This window comes from Cuculus canorus, chromosome 28, assembly GCF_017976375.1.
Source record: "Cuculus canorus isolate bCucCan1 chromosome 28, bCucCan1.pri, whole genome shotgun sequence".
NCBI classification, from domain to species: domain Eukaryota; kingdom Metazoa; phylum Chordata; class Aves; order Cuculiformes; family Cuculidae; genus Cuculus; species Cuculus canorus.
The window spans coordinates 551,095-569,365 of record NC_071428.1 but is presented as its reverse complement, the minus strand read 5'-3'; the positions used below and the strand labels follow the sequence as shown (position 1 = coordinate 569,365).

The 18,271-nt window shown below is 61.9% G+C and overlaps 2 protein-coding genes across 7 annotated transcripts in view; both read right to left on the bottom strand.

The window, feature by feature from the left end:
• Positions 1 to 551: 551 nt before the first annotated feature.
• On the bottom strand, positions 552 to 11,156 carry MTMR11 (myotubularin related protein 11). Its single transcript, XM_054050626.1, has 15 exons — positions 11,098 to 11,156; positions 10,081 to 10,196; positions 9,218 to 9,290; positions 7,641 to 7,783; positions 7,267 to 7,514; positions 6,929 to 7,016; positions 6,752 to 6,840; positions 6,541 to 6,662; positions 6,363 to 6,426; positions 6,025 to 6,095; positions 5,768 to 5,943; positions 5,525 to 5,689; positions 4,074 to 4,733; positions 3,192 to 3,455; positions 552 to 1,132 (listed from the first exon to the last, which is right to left on the bottom strand). Exons 1-15 carry the CDS (start codon positions 11,132 to 11,134, stop codon positions 1,001 to 1,003), a joined length of 2,448 nt encoding a protein of 815 aa, XP_053906601.1. The 5' UTR covers positions 11,135 to 11,156; the 3' UTR covers positions 552 to 1,000.
• Positions 11,157 to 15,353: 4,197 nt separating this feature from the next.
• Positions 15,354 to 18,271, bottom strand: part of OTUD7B (OTU deubiquitinase 7B) — a 40,116-nt gene continuing 37,198 nt past the window's right edge. For all 6 annotated transcript variants that reach the window (XM_054051158.1, XM_054051159.1, XM_054051161.1 and 3 more), the window contains one exon: positions 15,354 to 18,198. In XM_054051158.1, the coding sequence (XP_053907133.1) occupies positions 16,897 to 18,198 (1,302 nt within the window). In that variant the 3' untranslated portion in view covers positions 15,354 to 16,896. The remainder of the gene's footprint in view (positions 18,199 to 18,271) is intronic.

Below are 18,271 nucleotides of genomic sequence, written 5' to 3'. Positions count from 1 at the left end.
TGCTCCCCGAGATCCCTCCTGCTCCCCGAGATCCCTCCTGCTCCCTGTGATCCCACCTGCTCCCTGAGATCCCGCCTGCTCCCTGAGATCCCTCCTGCTCCCCGAGATCCCGTCTGCTCCCTGCGATCCCACCTGCTCCCCAAGATCCCTCCTGCTCCCTGAGATCCCGCCTGCTCCCCGAGATCCCGTCTGCTCCCTGCAATCCCGCCTGCTCCCCAAGATCCCTGCTGCTCCCTGCAACCCCTCCTGCTCCCTGAGATCCCTCTTGCTCCCCAAGATCCCTCCTGCTCCCCGTGATCCCGCCTGCTCCCCGAGATCCCTCCTGCTCCCTGTGATCCCACCTGCTCCCTGAGATCCCGCCTGCTCCCTGAGATCCCTCCTGCTCCCCGAGATCCCGTCTGCTCCCTGCGATCCCACCTGCTCCCCAAGATCCCTCCTGCTCCCTGAGATCCCGCCTGCTCCCCGAGATCCCGTCTGCTCCCTGCAATCCCGCCTGCTCCCCAAGATCCCTGCTGCTCCCTGCAACCCCTCCTGCTCCCTGAGATCCCTCTTGCTCCCCAAGATCCCTCCTGCTCCCCAAGATCCCACCTGCTCCCCGATATCCCGCCTGCTCCCTGAGATCCCGCCTGCTCCCTGTGATCCCACGGTGGAGCAGATCCCTCATGCCAGGCTGGGTGGGAGCAGGATGTCGGTCTCACCCCCAGCCGCATCCGAGCCCACGTGGGTCTGGATGGAAGAACCAGGATCCAACCATCCCCATCCTTCTCATGGACCTGATCCCAGGGGGAGCCATGGTCCAGGATCCCAGCAAAGCTCAGGGTTCCCATCCCGCCTGCGGGATGAACCCCAGTACCAGGGGGGCCGGATCCTGCTCGCCCTGTCCGGACGGGGCCACCCCAGCTCCTCAAACCTCTGCAGAGGTGGAATTCCAAGAATCCATCGTGTCCGGTGGGAGTCAGGGGCAGCTCTGGGGATCCAGCGCTGATCCCATGGCCCCTGATCAGCGCGAGGGGGCGAGGGGGCGGCCGGAGGCTTCGGCGCAGGATCCCGCTGGACGCCACGCTCGGAGACGGTCCTGCAGCAACATCAGCTCCTCGGCCAGGCCGGCCGGAGACGGGGAGAAGCGTCCGCGCTGTGGAGAGATACGGGGAGATGGATGGGGATGGGATGGATGGAGATGGGTTGGGATGGATGGAGACGGGGTCAGGATGGATGGAGATGGGGTTGGGATGGATGGAGACGAGGTCGGGATGGATGTAGACGAGGTCGGGATGGATGGAGACAGGGTTGGTATGGATGGAGATGGGGTCGGGATGGATGGAGACAGGGTCGGGATGGATGGAGATGGGGTTGGGATGGATGGAGATGGGGTTGGGATGGATGGAGATGGATTGGGATGGATGGAGACAGGGTTGGGATGGATGGAGATGGATTGGGATGGATGGAGACAGGGTCGGGATGGATGGAGACGAGGTTGGCATGGATGGAGATGGATTGGGATGGATGGAGACAGGGTCGGGATGGATGGAGACGAGGTTGGCATGGATGGAGATGGATTGGGATGGATGGAGACAGGGTTGGGATGGATGGAGATGGAGTTGGGATGGATGGAGATGGATTGGGATGGATGGAGACAGGGTTGGGATGGATGGAGATGGGGTTGGGATGGATGGAGATGGATTGGGATGGATGGAGACGGGGTTGGGATGGATGGAGGTGGGGTTGGGATGGATGGAGACAGGGTCAGGATGAATGGAGACGAATTTGGGATGGATGGAAACAGGATTTGGATGGATGTAGACGAGGTCGGGATGGATGTAGACGAGGTTGGGATGGATGGAGACAGGGTTGGGATGGATGGAGACAGGGTTGGGATGGATGGAGATGGGTTGGGATGCATGGAGATGGGTTGGGATGCATGGAGACGGGGTCAGGATGGATGGAGACAATGTTGGGATGGATGGAAACGGGATTTGGATGGATGTAGATGAGGTCGGGATGGATGGAGACAGGGTTGCTATGGATGGAGACAGGGTTGGTGTGGATGGAGACAGGGTTGGAATTGATGGAGATAGGGTTGGGATGGATGGATGGAAACAGGGTTGGGATAGATGGAGTTGGGGTGGTTGGAGATGGGGTTGGGATAGATGGAGACAGGGTCAGGATGGATGGAGAAAACGTTGAGATGGCCATGTTTTCAGGATGGACATGAGATCAGGATGGACATGAGATCAGGATGGATGGATGTGGGGCTGGGATTGATGGACATGGAGTCAGAGGGGTGGACACAAGTTCACAATAAATGCACATGGAGTTGGAATAGATGGACACAGGGTCAGGATGGCGCTGGGGTCGAGATGGACATGCATAGAGTTGAAAAGGATGGACATGGGGTTGGGGTGGACGGACACAGGGTCAGGATGGACATCAATGGTGTTGGGACCGATATGTGTAGGGCCAGGATAGATGGAGATGGGATGGAGATGGACATGGGGCCAGGATAGATGGAGACGGGATGGAGATGGACATGGGGCCAGGATAGATGGAGACGGGATAGAGGTGGACATGGGGCCAGGACAGATGGAGACGGGATAGAGGTGGACATGGGGCCAGGATAGATGGAGACGGGATGGAGATGGACATGGGGCCAGGATAGATGGAGACGGGATGGAGATGGACATGGGGCCAGGATAGATGGAGACGGGGTGGAGATGGACATGGGGCCAGGATAGATGGAGACGGGGTGGAGATGGACATGGGGCCAGGATAGATGGAGACGGGATGGAGATGAACATGGGGCCAGGATAGATGGGGACAGGATGGAGATGGACATGGGGCCAGGATGGATGGAAATGAGGTGGAGATGGACATGGGGCCATGATAGATGGAGACGGGATAGAGGTGGACATGGGGCCAGGATAGATGGAGACAGGGTGGAGATGGACATGGGGCCAGGATAGATGCACGCAGAATTTGGATGGATGGATGGATGGATGGATGGATGGACACGAGTAGGACAGACGCACGCAGCATCAGGACAGCCATCTCAGACACCTTCACCAGCCTCACCCCGAATCCTGAGCACCAGGACACGGCCGGCGAAGAACAAGAACTCCCCCAGCACCAGGAACCCCCGGTGTCTGCACCCCCTGTGCCTCAGTTTCCCCATCAGGGACCCCATCCCGCCTCACCTGGGCCTCAGGCAGCCCTCGCAGGTAGCAGCGACGCCAAAGCCGGACGGAGGGGCTCGCGGCACAGGGCAGCAGCAGCTCCGGCGGGGACACGGGGGGCCGGCTGCCCCCCACGCTGCCCCCCAAGTTCTCCAGGGAGGGCGGCCAGCGGGCCAGGCGAGGCGCGGGGCGGCTGCTCCTCCAGGGCAAGGGCTGGGGGTACAGCGTCCCCTTGGCCAGCACCAAGACATTGCCAGTGCCCAGCGCCGGGCAGGCTTCGGGGGGCTGGGAAACAGGGAAAAAGGGGGGGTTAGGGGAAAAAGAGCCAACGGAAAAGGAAAAGTGGGGGGACACCGCACCAGGAACAGCGGAGCACCCCGAACTCAATGGGGGGGCACGCAGGACCCCTCAAGCTGAGCCCCAACTCACCCTGCCTGGGGGCTGCGGGCTCACGGGGGCTGGGGGTCCCATGGCGCTGGTGTTGGGGGGTCCTGCAGTGCTGATGTTGGGGGGTCCCATGGCATTGGTGTCGGGGGGTCCTGCAGTGCTGATGTTGGGGGGTCCCATGGCGTTGGTGTTGGGGGGTCCTGCAGTGCTGATGTTGGGGGGTCCCATGGCGTTGGTGTCGGGGGGTCCTGCAGTGCTGATGTTGGGGGGTCTCATGGCGCTGGTGTCGGGGGATCCTGCAGTGCTGATGTTGGGGGGTCCCGTGGCGCTGATGTCAGGGGGTCCTGCAGTGCTGATATTGGGGGGTCCCATGGCGCTGGTGTCGGGGGGTCCTGCAGTGCTGATATTGGGGGGTCCCATGGTGCTGGCGTCAGGGGGTCCTGCAGTGCTGATATTGGGGGGTCCCACGGTGCCGGTGTTGGGGGATCCTATGGTGACAGTATTGAGGGGTCCCACCATGCCAGTGTTGGGGTGTCCCAAGCTGCCGGCACATCCCACGCTGCCGGTGCTGGGGTGTCCCATGATGCCAGTGGGTCGCATGGTGCTGGTGTTGGGGAGTCCCACGGTGCCGGTATTGAGGGGTCCCGTGGTGTCAGTGTTGGGGGGTCCCATGGTGCCGGTGCATCCCACGCTGCCAGTGTTGGGGGGTCCTGTGGTGCTGGTGTTGGAGGGTCCCACAGTGCCGGTATCGGGGGGTCCCACGGTGCCAATGTCGGGGGGTCCCACCGTGCCGATGTCGGGGGGTCCCACAGTACTTGTGTCGGGGGTTCCCACTGTGCCGATGTTGGGGGGTCCCACTCTGCCGGTATCGGGGGGTCCCACTGTGCTGATGTCGGGGGGTCCCACAGTGCTTGTGTCGGGGGGTCCCACGGTGCTGGTGTTGGGGGGTCCCACGGTGCCAGTATTGTGGGGTCCCACGGTGCCGGTATCGGGGGGTCCCACGGTGCCGGCAGCACTCGCCGGGTTCCTGAACCGCGCTCGCTGCTGGCGGCTGTAGCGCAGCCCCCAGTCCCAGACGGTGGGCAGCCCCCCGGCAGCGCTGCCCGCCCACGGCACACCGGGCTGGGGGTCCCGCCAGACCCTCACCGGCGTGTAGGTCTGGCCGTGGGGCCGATGCTGCGGGGAAGAGGGGAAACGGGGACTTTGCACAGGGGGGAAACTGAGGCGCTTTCCAACTTGGGGAAACTGAGGCGCTTTCGCACTTGGGGAAACTGAGGCGCTTTCCAACTTGGGGAAACTGAGGCACTTTCGCACTTTGGGAAATGGAGGCACTTTTGCACTTGGGGAAACTGAGGCGCTTTTGCACTTGGGGAAACTGAGGCGCTTTCGCGCTTGGGGAAATGGAGGCATTTTTGCACTTGGGGAAACGGAGGTGCTTTCCCACTTGGGGAAACTGTGGCATTTTCCCACTTGGGGAAACGGAGGCACTTTCGCACTTGGGGAAACTGAGGCGCTTTTGCACTTGGGGAAACGGAGGTGCTTTCCAACTTGGGGAAACTGAGGCACTTTTGCACTTGGGGAAACTGAGGCGCTTTCCCACTTGGGGAAATGGAGGTGCTTTCGCACTTGGGGAAACTGAGGCATTTTCCCACTTGGGGAAACTGAGGAATTTTCCCACTTGGGGAAACGGAGGTGCATTTGCACTTGGGGAAACTGAGGCATTTTCCCACTTGGGGAAACTGAGGAATTTTCCCACTTGGGGAAACGGAGGTGCATTTGCACTTGGGGAAACTGAGGCATTTTCCCACTTGGGGAAACTGAGGCGCTTTCGCACTTGGGGAAACTGAGGCACAGCACGGCTGCATGCAGAGGCTCCAGCTTCACTCCAAAATCCACCCCTCAAACCGCTGCCTGGGGCTGGGAAAGGGCCCCCCCCACTGCCCCCCCAGTGCCCCCCGGCCCCTCACCGCGCTGCGCCGCTGCCGTTGGCAGCTGAAGCCGAAGGTGCTGAAGTATGGGGCGAAGCTGCTGTCGTGGAGGGCGAGGAGATAGGCCTCGGTGAAGCCGAACGCCGCCGGGAATTGCCGCAGCAGCTGCCACGTGCAGTCCAGGAACAGCAGGAAAACGGGGGCCTGGGGGGGGGGGACACATGGGCATTGTCACCCAGCGGGGACGCAGGTGGGATTTGGGGTGTGGGACCCCCCCCTCACCTCCTCCCTGGGGGTGTCGCGGCGCAGCAGCCCGAGGCGTCGAGGAAAGGGGTGTCCGGCTGCCACCCATTCCCGCTGGATCAGGCTCTGGAAGCCGGGCAGCGTGCGGGAGCGAGGGTCCGCCAGGAGCTGCACCACAGAGGCCAAGAGGCAGTTCAGGTCCCGGTCCGATGGCTCTGGGGGGGGGAAGGGGTGTCAGGCAGTGAGGGGGGTCCCCAACCTGCACCCCCTCATCCCGCGGCTCCCCGAGGCGCTACCTTGCAGGAGGACGGAGCAGCGTCGCCCGGCCAGCAGCGATGCCACCTCTACAGCTCTCCTCAAGCAGGTGCTGGGGGGGGGGGGGCGAAAAGGGGGGGTGAGGGCACCCCAAAATGCCTGCTGGGAAGGTTGGGGGGTGCAGCTTTCCCTCCCCCCCCCCAGCTAGGGGGTCTCACCCCTGTGTAACCATGCACTGCAGCATCCCCATCACCCAGTCTGACCCGTAATGGGGGTGTGCTGGGTTTTGGGGTGCTTTTGGGGAGGTTTTGGGGTGCTTTTGGGGGTGAAGTTCCCCACCCTCCACCCCACACCCCCAAAAAGGCACCCCCCGGCTCACCGGACGTGCTCCAGCCAGCGCGTCCCCTCTAGAGCCGAGAGCCACTTCTCCTCCACCACCGCGCCTGGCTCGCCCGGCAAAGGATGGGGTGGGGGGGTTGTCAGTGGGGACCCCCAGTATGGGTGAGATGGGGGGGTCCCCACTGCACCCCCTTTTTCCCCCCCCACCCCACACTCACCGGGCAGGCAGAGCGCCCGCAGCTTGAGGTGGGCGAGCTGGATGTCGGCGAGCGTGGGCAGCTCGGCGGCGTCGGCCAACACGCAGGGGCCGCGGCCCCCCAACAGCAGAGCCTCCAGGCACCTGGGGGGGGGGACACAGGGACCCCCAAGTGGAGTGGGGTTGTGGGGGGACACCCCCAGCCCCCCCCAATGCCCCTCTGCAGGACTCACCTCACGTCCTCGCTGCCCGGCTCCGAGGCTGGGTGGAAGCTGGCGGCTCTCAGCAGGGCTGCGCCGCCCGGGTGCATCCAGCACAGGCGCTGGGGGTGAGATTGGGGGGGGGGTTACCCCCAAATATCCCTCCTCCCAAACCCTGCACTCCCCCTCATCGTCCTCCCAGGCGCTTACGGGCACGCGGCGCTCCTCAAAGTGGGCAAAGGTTCGCTTGAGGTCGTGGTCCAGGAGCCCGCTGGGCACCCACAGGTATCGGGGGAGGCTGTGGGGGGGGGGGTGACATGGGGTGGGGGGCGTGGGGTGCCCCCCCTGCACCCCCAAACCCCAGAGTGCTCCCCCCAAACCCCACAGTGCCCTTTCCGGTGGCTCACGGGGTGCTTTTCCCAAACCATGGGAGGATTTGCCACCTACCCCTTTGCTCCCCGCTGCCCTCAGGGTTTGGGGGGGCTCCCACCATCTCCCCCCACCACATCATGGGGGTCTGGGGGTCCCTGAGCCCCCCTCAGCCGTACCTGGGGGCCATATCGAAGCGCTCGTTGACGGCGCTGACCCTCCAGCCCTCGGTGCCCAGGCGCTTCAGCTCCGTCTCCCAGTCCTGCAAGCTCTCGAAGAGCAGCGTGGCGGCCAAGTCTTCATCCTCCTCCTCCTCTTCCTCCTCCTCCAAAGGGGCTCTGACCGGGCAGGAGCAGCCGTGGTGGCCCTCACTGACGTCCACCATCCACGCGGCCGCCTCCCGCGCCCGGGCGATGGCGTTGGCGACCTGCGGAGAGGAGCTGGGTGCAGGGATGGGGCACAAACCCCCCTCAATCCACCTCCCCCAAGGCTATGGGGAACCCCAGAGAGGGCGTCCAACCCCTCTCTGTCCCCTCCGTAGACGCCGGCTCACCCGAAACGCCTGCGGAGCCAATCCGTCCTCGTGGAATTGGAAGCGGAGCAGGCGGAAATCGCGGCAGAAGACGGCCAGTTCCTCGGGGATGAACTTGAGGGTGGAGGTGGCCGTCAGCACCTTGGGCTTCGTGAAGCTGCTGGCTGCGGCGGGCGAGGGCGGCCGTCAGCGAGGGCTGAGCCCTGCCCAACTCATCACATATAGGCTCAGGGTGAGCTGAGCCCTGCCCAGCTCATCACATATAGGCTCAGGGTGAGCTGAGCCCTGCCCAGCTCATCACATATAGGCTCAGGGTGGGCTGAGCCCTGCCCAACTCATCACATATAGGCTCAGGGTGGGCTGAGCCCTGCCCAACTCATCACATATAGGCTCAGGGTGGGCTGAGCCCTGCCCAGCTCATCACATATAGGCTCGGGGCGGGCTGAGCCCTGCCCAACTCATCACATGTAGGCTCAGGGTGGGCTGAGCCCTGCCCAACTCATCACATATAGGCTCGGGGCGGGCTGAGCCCTGCCCAACTCATCACATGTAGGCTCAGGGTGGGCTGAGCCCTGCCCAGCTCATCACATATAGGCTCAGGGTGGGCTGAGCCCTGCCCAACTCATCACATATAGGCTCAGGGTGGGCTGAGCCCTGCCCAACTCATCACATATAGGCTCAGGGTGGGCTGAGCCCTGCCCAACTCATCACACGTGGGTTTGGGTCAGGGTGGGCTGAGCCCTGCCCAACTCATCACATATAGGCTCAGCGAGGGCTGAGCCCTGCCCAACTCATCACATATAGGCTCAGGGTGGGCTGAGCCCTGCCCAGCTCATCACATATAGGCTCGGGGTGGGCTGAGCCCTGCCCAACTCATCACATATAGGTTCAAGGTGGGCTGAGCCCTGCCCAGCTCATCACATATAGGCTCGGGGTGGGCTGAGCCCTGCCCAACTCATCACATATAGGCACAGGGTGGGCTGAGCCCTGCCCAACTCATCACATATAGGTTCAAGGTGGGCTGAGCCCTGCCCAACTCATCACATATAGGCTCGGGGCGGGCTGAGCCCTGCCCAGCTCATCACATATAGGCTCGGGGCGGGCTGAGCCCTGCCCAGCTCATCACATATAGGCTCGGGGCGGGCTGAGCCCTGCCCAACTCATCACATATAGGCTCAAGGTGGGCTGAGCCCTGCCCAACTCATCACATATAGGCTCAAGGTGGGCTGAGCCCTGCCCAACTCATCACATATAGGCTCGGGGCGGGCTGAGCCCTGCCCAGCTCATCACATATAGGCTCGGGGCGGGCTGAGCCCTGCCCAACTCATCACATATAGGCTCGGGGCGGGCTGAGCCCTGCCCAGCTCATCACATATAGGCTCGGGGTGGGCTGAGCCCTGCCCAACTCATCACATATAGGCTCAGGGTGGGCTGAGCCCTGCCCAGCTCATCACATATAGGCTCAGGGTGGGCTGAGCCCTGCCCAACTCATCACATATAGGCTCAGGGTGGGCTGAGCCCTGCCCAGCTCATCACATATAGGCTCGGGGCGGGCTGAGCCCTGCCCAACTCATCACACAGGTGCCCGGTTCCATTACCTGCCACCAGCTTGCGGATGCAGGGCAGCGCCACATCATCCTCGCCGTGGAGGAGGGCGCAGGAGCCGTGTGCCTGCGGGAGAGGGGGCAGAGCTGGGATGGAGTTCAGAGGATACGATGGGATGGGGTCAGGGATGGGGATGGAGTTCAGGGGATGCGATGGGATGGGGTCAGGAATGGGGATGGAGTTCAGGGGATACGATGGGATGGGGTTGCGATGGGATGGGGGTCAGGAATGGAGGTCAGGGGATGCGATGGGATGGGGTCAGGGATGGAGGTCGGAGGATGCAGTGGGATGGGGTCAGGGATGGAGGTCAGGGGATGCGATGGGATGGGGTCAGGGATGGGGATGGAGGTCAGGGGATGCGATGGGATGGGGTCAGGGATGGGGATGGAGTTCAGGGGATGCGATGGGATGGGGTCAGGGATGGAGTTAAGGGGATGCAGTGGGATGGGGTCAGGGATGGGGATGGAGTTCAGGGGATGTGATGGGATGGGGGTCGGGGATGGAGTTCAGGGGATGCAGTGGGATGGGGTGAGGGATGGGGATGGAGGGCAGGGGATGCAATGGGATGGGGTCAGGGATGGGGATGGAGGGCAGGGGATGCAATGGGATGGGGTCAGGGATGGGGATGGAGTTCAGGGGATGCGATGGGATGGGGTCGGGGATGGGGATGGAGTTCAGGGGATGCGATGGGATGGGGTCAGGGATGGAGTTCAGGGGATGCAATGGGATGGAGTCGGGGATAGAGATCAGGGGATGCAATTGGATGGGGTCAGGGATGGGGATGGAGGTCAGGGGATACGATGGGGGTCGGGGATGGGGCTCAGTGGGGTGGGGGTCGGGGCCGTGTCGGTCCCACCTGGGCGGGCAGGAAGGCGACGCGGCGGTTGGTGCAGAGCAGTGTCCCGGGGATGGAGCCGCCGCCCTCCCCGCAGCGCTGCCGGACGCCCGCAGCCTCCTCCAGCACCAGCTCCCCTGCGGGACCGCGCTGCGAGCGGGGGACACCACCCCCGGCACCCCCGCACCCCGACAGCCCCGCATCCCGGCACCCCCGCATCCCGGCACCCCCGCACCCCGACACCTTCGCACCCCGACAGCCCCGCACCCCGACACCTCAGCACCCCGACATCCCCGCACCCCGACACCCCCGCACCCCGACAGCCCCGCATCCCGACACCTTTGCATCCCGATATCCCCGCACCCTGACAGCCCTGCACCCCGACACCCCCGCACCCCGATATCCTCGCCCCCCGACACCCCCGCATCCCGACAGCCCCGCATCCCAACACCAGCATCCCGACACCCCCTCATCCCGGCTCCCGCACCCCAATCCTCAGCTCCTGCATCCCGGCACCTGCCTGACCGCCTCATTCCAACACTCCCTCAGCTCGACCCTCCGCATCCCGAACCCCCCGTACCCCGCACCCCCTCTTCCCCCCACATCCCCACCTCAAACTCCACTCCCCGCACGCCGACCCCCCAGCCCCGCTCCCCCCCCACCCCGACCCCCCCGCATCCCGCTCCTCCCAACCTTTCGACCCCCGTATCCCGGTCCGGTCCTGCTTCCCCCTCATCCCGACCCCGAACCCCAATCTCGCTCCTCCCTCCTCCCTGCCCCACCCCTACCCTCCACCCCCCCCAACCCCCCACGAGCCCCCCTCCCCGCTCCTCCCGCATCCTGAACCCCCACATCCCCACCCGAACCCCAAACCCCCCTCCCCCCCATCCCAACCGCTATACCTCTGCATCTCGAACCCCCCCCCGCACCCCGACCCCCGAATCCCAGCCCCTCTCCCCCCGCACCGCATCCCGCTCCAGTCCCGCTCCCCGCCCCCCCGCTCCCCCCCCCCCCCCGTACCCGCATCCCCCCCCGTACCCGGCATCGCGGCGAACGCCGCTCTCCTCCCGCTCATGGTCGGACTTCGCCCGAGCGGCGCCGCCCGCCCCGAGTCCCGCCCTCCCCCTCCCCGGTGTCCCCGGGCAGCCCCCCCGCACCCCGCCCACTCCCGGTATCCCGGTGTCCCGCCCCCCTCATCCCACTGTGCCGGTGTCCCCTCTCCTTTGTCCCAGTATCCCCATGTTTCCCCCACAATATCCCGGTATCCCCCCCCCCCCTTCAGCCCAGTATCCCGGTTATCCCAGTATCCCCTGTCCCAGTACCATGGTATCCTGCCCACCCTCGACCCAGTATCCCAGTATTCCCCCCTCCTCATCCCAGTATCCCCCTTCATCCCAGTATCCCAGTATTCTCCCCCCTCGTCCCACTATCCCAATATTCCCCCCCCCCATCCCAGTATCCCAGTATCCCCCTTCGTCCCAGTATGCCAGTATTGCCCCCCCTTGTCCCAGTATCCCCCTTTGCCCCGGTATCCCAGTATTCACCCCAGCATCCCAGTATTCCCCCCTCCTCATCCCAGTATCCCAGTATCCCCCCTCTTCCCAGTATCCCAGTATCCCCCTTCGTCCCAGTATCCCAGTATTCCCCCCCCCTCATCCCAGTATCCCAGTATCCCCCTTCTTCCCGGTACCCCAGTACTCCCCCCGCCTCATCCCAGTATCCCAGTATCCCCCTTCGTCCCAGTATCCCAGTATTCCCCCCTCCTCATCCCAGTATCCCAGTATCCCCCTTCGTCCCAGTATGCCAGTATTCCCCCCCCCTTGTCCCAGTATCCCTCTTTGCCCCAGTATCCCAGTATTCACCCCGGTATCCCAATATTCCCCACTCCTCATCCCAGTATCCCAGTATCCCCCTTTCACCCTGGTATCCCAGTATGCCCCCCCTTGTCCCAGTATTCCCTCTTCTCGTCCCAGTATCCCGGTATCCTCCCCAGTATCCTCATCCTCCCCCCCTCCAGTATTGCCCCCCCCCCGGCCCCCCTTATCCCACATCCCTCTCTCCCCCCCTTATCCCATCCCGGACTCCCCCCCTCAATACCCCCCCCCCATGCACCCTGCTCAGCCCCCCAAAAAGCAAGGAGAGCCTGGGGGGCACCCAGGGATGGAGGGGAGCACAGCCCCCAGCACCCCAAAAGAGATGGACAGTGCAGGATGGGGCCCATGCAGCCCCCCAGCACCCCAAAAAGGGAATGTGGTGATGTTTGGGGCACTCCCCAGCACCCCAAAAGGGGACACATGGGGCTGGAAGGGGCACATACAACCCCAGCACCCCAAAAGGGGTGCACGGTAATGGAAGGCATGTGTGTGGCCCCCAGCACCCCTAAAAGGGATGCACGGTGATGGAAGGCATGTGTATGGCCCTCAGCACCCCAAAAGGGACACATGGTGATGGAGAGGGCACGAGCAGCCCCCAGCCCCCCAAAAGTGATGCTCTGCTCTCCGAGGGCACCCCAGTCCTTTTTTGCAGCAGGGACACCCCAAAGCCCATCCCGTCCCCCTCCCCTCTCCGGGCTGGCACGAGCCCCTCACCTCGGCCTCCGCCCGGGAACACAGCGATCCGTGACTCAGCGCCCAAGCGCGGCCTTCGCCTCCCAACCCTGGAGAAACCTTCCCTGTGCCAAAGCACCCCCTGTGCCAAAGCACCGCCTGTGCCAAACCATCACCAGAGACAAACCATCCCGTGTGCCAAACCATCCCGTGTGCCAAACCATCCCCTGTGCCAAAGCACCCCCTGTGCCAAACCACCCCCTCCCCAGTGCCAAACCATCCCCTTGTGCCAAACCATCCCCAGTGCCAAACCATCCCCTTGTGCCAAACCATCCCCAGTGCCAAACCATCCCCTTGTGCCAAACCATCCCCAGTGCCAAACCATCCCCTGTGCCAAACCATCCCCTGTGCCAAACCTCCCCCTGTGCCAAAACAGCCCCCCTGTGCCAAACCACCCCCTGTGCTAAACCGTCCACTGTGCCAAACCATCCCCCCCAGTGCCAAACCACCCCCTGTGCCAAACCATCCCCTGTGCCAAACCATCCCCCCTTGTGCCAAACCATCCCCAGTGCCAAACCATCCCCCCTTGTGCCAAACCATCCCCAGTGCCAAACCATCCCCTGTGCCAAACCACCCCTTGTGCCCAATCAGCCCCAGTTCCAAACCAGTGGCTCCCAACGGTGCCCACGTGGCCGACAATCGCGGAACTCTGATGCTGCTCCCGGTGTGCAGTGACTCTGTGGCCACATTTGTGACCCTCCCACTGCCCTAAAACCACTGGGGACCCCCAAACCCACAGCCCTTGGCTCTGGCTCAGCTCCTCCCGCCGGAGCAGCCGCGGGACCGGGGAGGCACAAGGTGGGATCAATCCTGGGCTGTGCCAGCTGGGAGAGAGGAGGGGGCGGGATGGGGTTTGGGGGAGCCCCGCTGCAAACAGGGCTGTAGGGAGCATCATTTATGGGGTGCCGGGGGCTATATGCACCCCATCTGGCACCACACAACCTTTTTGGGGTGTCAGGGGCAGTACACGCCCTGTCTGACAGTGCACATCCCTTTTGGGGTGCTGGGGGCCATACACGCCCCATCCTGCACCACACATCCCTTTTGGGGTGCCAGGGGCTGTATACGCCCTATCTGACACCATGCATCCATTTTGGGGTGCCAGACACACCCCATCTAGCACCACGCATCACTTTAGGGGTGCCGGGGGCCACACACACCCCATCCTGCATCACACATTCCTTTTCGGGTGCTGGTGGCCATATTCACCCCATCCTGCTCCGTGCATCCCTTTTGGGGTGCCAGGGGCTGTATGCACCTTATCTGGCACCTTGCATCCTTTTTGGGGTGCTGTACATGCCCCATCCTGCACCGTGCATCCCTTTTTGGGGTGCCGGGGGCCATACACACCCCATCTGGCACCACATGTTCAATTTTGGGGTGCTGGGGGCTGTGCACATCCCATCCAACATCATGCATCCCTTTAGGGGTGCCAGGGGCCGCACACACCCCCATCGTACTCCATGCATCCCTTTTGGGGTGTCAGGGGCTGTACGCACCCTATCTGACATTGTGCATCCGTTTTTGGGGTGCTGTACATACCCCATGTGGTGTCGTGCATCCCTTTCGGGGTGCCGGGGGCTGTATGCGCCGTATGTGGCACCTCGCATTCCTTTTGGGGTGCCGTACACACCCCATCTTGCACCACACATCCCTTTTTGGGGTGCTGGGGCTGTACACTCCCCATCCTGTACCCCTTTTTTTGGGGTGTTGGGGCTGTACACACCCCATCCTGCACCCGTTTTTAGGGTGTTGGGGCCACACATGCCCCATCCAACACTGTGCATCGCTTTTGGGGTGTCAGGAGAACTCCACCTAAACCCCTTGGTCTCTGCGCCTGAAGATTTTGGGGGCAGCCCTGGCTTTGGTGGCTGCAGCAGCTGTACCCCAATATTCCTCCTGCAGGAAAAAAACCACCTTGTGGAGCATCCCAGGGAGCCCGGAGGCGGCTTTGGCTCCGGCACCTGCCAGAGGAGAGGAATTTCCTGCAGGGCTTTATCCCAGCAGCTGCGCCAACGCGGGGTCAGCCCGGGTCACCCCGAGATCCGGAGGAGATTTGGCCGTCGGGATGGAGCCAGCACCGACGTGGCACTGGGATGAAGGGAAAACGCCGGGAGCTGGAAGAGAAAATCCCAAAGCAAAGAAATCCCAAGGGAAATTGCTCCCAACGCAAAGAAACACCCAAGAGAAATCGCTCCCAGCTGCCCCGTTCCCAAAGGGAATCCCATCCCACCTTCCCATGGGATGTTTCCAACCAGCCCCAAACCCTTCGGCTGGGAACATCCTCATAGTGGGTTTTGCCCTTTCCGAGCCCATTTAGGTTCCAAAATGCTCCGTGCCAGGAAGCAGACGGATTTGATCAGTAGGCTACGCAACGCTTTGCTTGGGAATTGGATCCCAAGCATCCCCGGATCCTCCAAAATCAGTGAGGATGGAGCACGAGGGGGAGGGAGGGATGGGCAGCGGAGCTGCTTTTTTAAACGCAAACTTGGATTTGGTACCTAAATAGAAGGAAATCGTCCGCAGTTGCCAGGAAAAAAGGTTGAAAAGAGGACACTGCGCGGAGCAAAGCCGAGAAAACCCCAATACGTGGATGAAGGAGGGGAGGAAGAGCAGCCCCGGGTGGGAATGTGGGGCACAAAGGGCACCGTGGGGAGGAAAGAGGCACGGCCGCTGCCCTGCGTTCATCAGGCGATGCTGTTTATTGTCAGTGAATCTACGGTCGAAGAAAGAGGGGGTTTAGATAAAGAGTAAAGGGGTAAAACCTGAACATCAGAACCAAACCTCAGGGATTTGGGGGGGGAATAAGGCTTCGGGTGACTCTCCGGGGTGAAGAACACATCCACCTCCTCCCCGGGCAGGGATTGCATAGCTCAATGCCTTCTGCCCACGGCGACCAAGGAGGGAACGGTGTCAAGCTTTGGGTTACGGGTAGAATTCATGGTTTATTTCCACGTGGCAGCACGCCGAACCTCGCTCTGTACAGGATGGAGTCCGCTTGGGGAGCTGGAGTTACAAAAAGAGAAAAGGATCTGTGCAAACATCGCAGTGCTAAAGTTTCCCCCCCCCGCTGCGAGCCGGGAGCTTCGGGATCATCCTGCGCCACAGGGGCCGGGAGGAGGGAAGGGAGCGACCACACGGAGCCTGTCAGTTAGTTACGGATTCGCTTAACGTTTCGCTCTTTAGCCCTAATTATCAAAAATATTTAATATTCCTCAGCCTAAGGTCAGTTATGGTGGCTCAGCAAAATGGAGCCGAGTTAATTCGATTCAGCAGAACAGAGGTAGTACAGAGTAGCTCGCTCAAGTAAGAAAGAGTTATCGCGGGGGTGGGTTGCGTCCACGTACGCTCTTCGTCCTCCCTACTTTCCCCACGCCGATGGTTATTGCTGGGTGCAGACACTGACCTCGTTTCTCCTCTCGATCCCCGGCCGACCGCACGGCCGACGGAATGGTTTGCGCACAGTATTTCTGCAGGGAACACCTCCAAACCCACTCAAGCACTGGGAGCAACCCCTCCATCTCCCTCCCACCCCAAGAAAAGAGTTAAAAAAATAACAGTTTAAAACCAGAGTGGAGCCCCCCTCGGAAGGGGAGAGCCCCGGAGACGCTTGGAGATGCTCGGAGCCATCAGACGGGCGCTGGGCTGAGTTTAACCGAACAAAACCCCAATCAAGTCCAATTCCAACCAGACGTCGCTCAGTACCAGCCAAAAGAAATATAAAATAAAAAACAGCGTTTAAAAAAAAAAAACCCCGATAATCTGTCCGTGAAAAGGTCTGTGACATTCAAACTGAAACCGCTGGGGCGTTTTTGATCCTGGGCGGTCGGCGACGGCGGCGTCTGGCTGGAGGAACCTGGTGGGTGCTGCTCGCCATGCGAAAGCTTTGGTTTGGTTTATTGGGTCGGCGCGAAGAAGCCCCTCAGCTTCCACCCCGTGCTCTGAGCAGAGCGCCCTGGGCACCCTTGGCAGAAAAAGCCTCTCGCAAAGTACCCTCCTCCCTCTCCCAGAGTCTCCGGGTGGGAAGAGTTGGTTTTTCTCACCCCTTCTCCTCCTTCAAATCCATCACCTCAGCCAAATCCCATTTCTCAGCCCATTCAGCCAAATACCTGCTCCTTCCTTCCCGAAACAGGGAGAGGAGCGCCTCAGGGGAGTTAAAAAGAATATTTCAGAGCTATTATTGCATTCCCCATCTTTCCTGGGTCCCGTGAGCGGCGCCGGGGCAGGGTGTTCAGAACCTGTGCACCAGAGCCTCCCGCTCCTTGCGTTTCATCTCCTCTTTGTAACAGCAGGAGCAGAAATTCCCAGTTTCTGGATGTCCATAAAAACTGCAGTTCGGTTGCTTGCATTTGGTCTGCTGAACGTTATAAAGGACTCGGCTCTTGGCTTTGTCGGCCGGCGTTCCTCTCTGCGAGCCATCCTGCTCGAGGGATTCCCTGTAGCCGTTGCTGTGCGGGGGGAGGCAGGCGGAGCCGTCGCATTCCGACGGGAAGGCAGGATGGACATCTGTGTCCGTGGGGGAGAATCTCCCCAGGTGGGAAGGGCTGGTTTGGTAGGGGTTCGGCCGCGCCTGGACGCAGTGCCGCGGTAAGGTGGCGTAGGGAGGGAGGTTGCTGCAGGAGCCGCCGGCTACCTGCCGCCTGCTGTCTTGGTAGCCGGCAGGATGCGACCCTTCCACGCTGTTGATCATGGAGGGTCTGGGAAAGGTGAAAACGCCTGAATAGCCGGAGGGAAAAGCTGCTATTTTTGCGCTGACGGCCAGATCCGGGGTGTGGATGGTGTACGTGGAGGGAGGCTGGGGGTACGCGGGGTTGAGCATCACCTCCTCACCCTTGTGGGGATTCACCTCCGGCTCCGGTTTCTTGGCAGCGTTCCCCAGCGCTTTCTTTTCCGCTTCCTTTTGTTTCTGCTCAGCCATAAAGCGCTCCTCAGCATCCAGAAGGTACCGCTGGATCATCTCCTCCTGGTACTGGTGCCGGTTGCTGGTCTTGAGCTGCCCGGCAAAGATGAACTTGCGCTCGCCCTGCATGGCAGCCCGCAGGATGCTCAAGCTCAGCCGGACGTCGTTGCTGTATTTATACGGATCTGCCGGCTTTTCGGGGGCTGCTTTCCCTGGGCAGGTTTTCTCCACAGGAGCTGACAAATCTCCTTGGGAAGATTCCTCCTTGCTGCCTTTCCTCATCTTCAAGGATCCTTTCTTCTTCTTCTCCAAGGTATCTCCCTGCCCGTTGCTCATGCCTCCCTTGACGGCCTTGCCGTGCATCAGGCCCCCCATGTTCTTTTTTAGCTTACTTCCCAAAGTCTTGCCGAAGCTGCCCAGCTTGTTGGCCACCGAGTCTGCCCGTTTTTTATCTTTTTCCTTCTCCTTTTCTCGCTCCTTCTTTGGTTTCTCTTTGTCCTTGCAACTCCTGATGCCACCATTGCTCGCGGAACTGCTGCAGACCGACTCCTTGTCCGACTCTCCCGACTCCGCGGCTGAACGAGCGTCATCGCCTGCCGAGGCTGTAGGGGATTCCGGCTGGGCCAAGGGCGCCTGGGGAGAAAGAAAACACACAAGTTAAAGACCACGCAGTTCCTCAGATATGGATTTTCAGGCTGAAAAAGAA

Bases quoted from the DNA above. Each gene is read 5' to 3' on its own strand.
- MTMR11 (XM_054050626.1), bottom strand. From the start codon at position 11,134: ATGAGCGGGAGGAGAGCGGCGTTCGCCGCGATGCCGG. The intron at 7,784-9,217 runs GTAATGGAACCG...CGCCCGCCGCAG, and splicing joins CATCCGCAAGCTGGTGGCAG to CCAGCAGCTTCACGAAGCCC. The intron at 6,663-6,751 runs GTGAGTCCTGCA...CCCCCCCCCCAG, and splicing joins CCGGGCAGCGAGGACGTGAG to GTGCCTGGAGGCTCTGCTGT.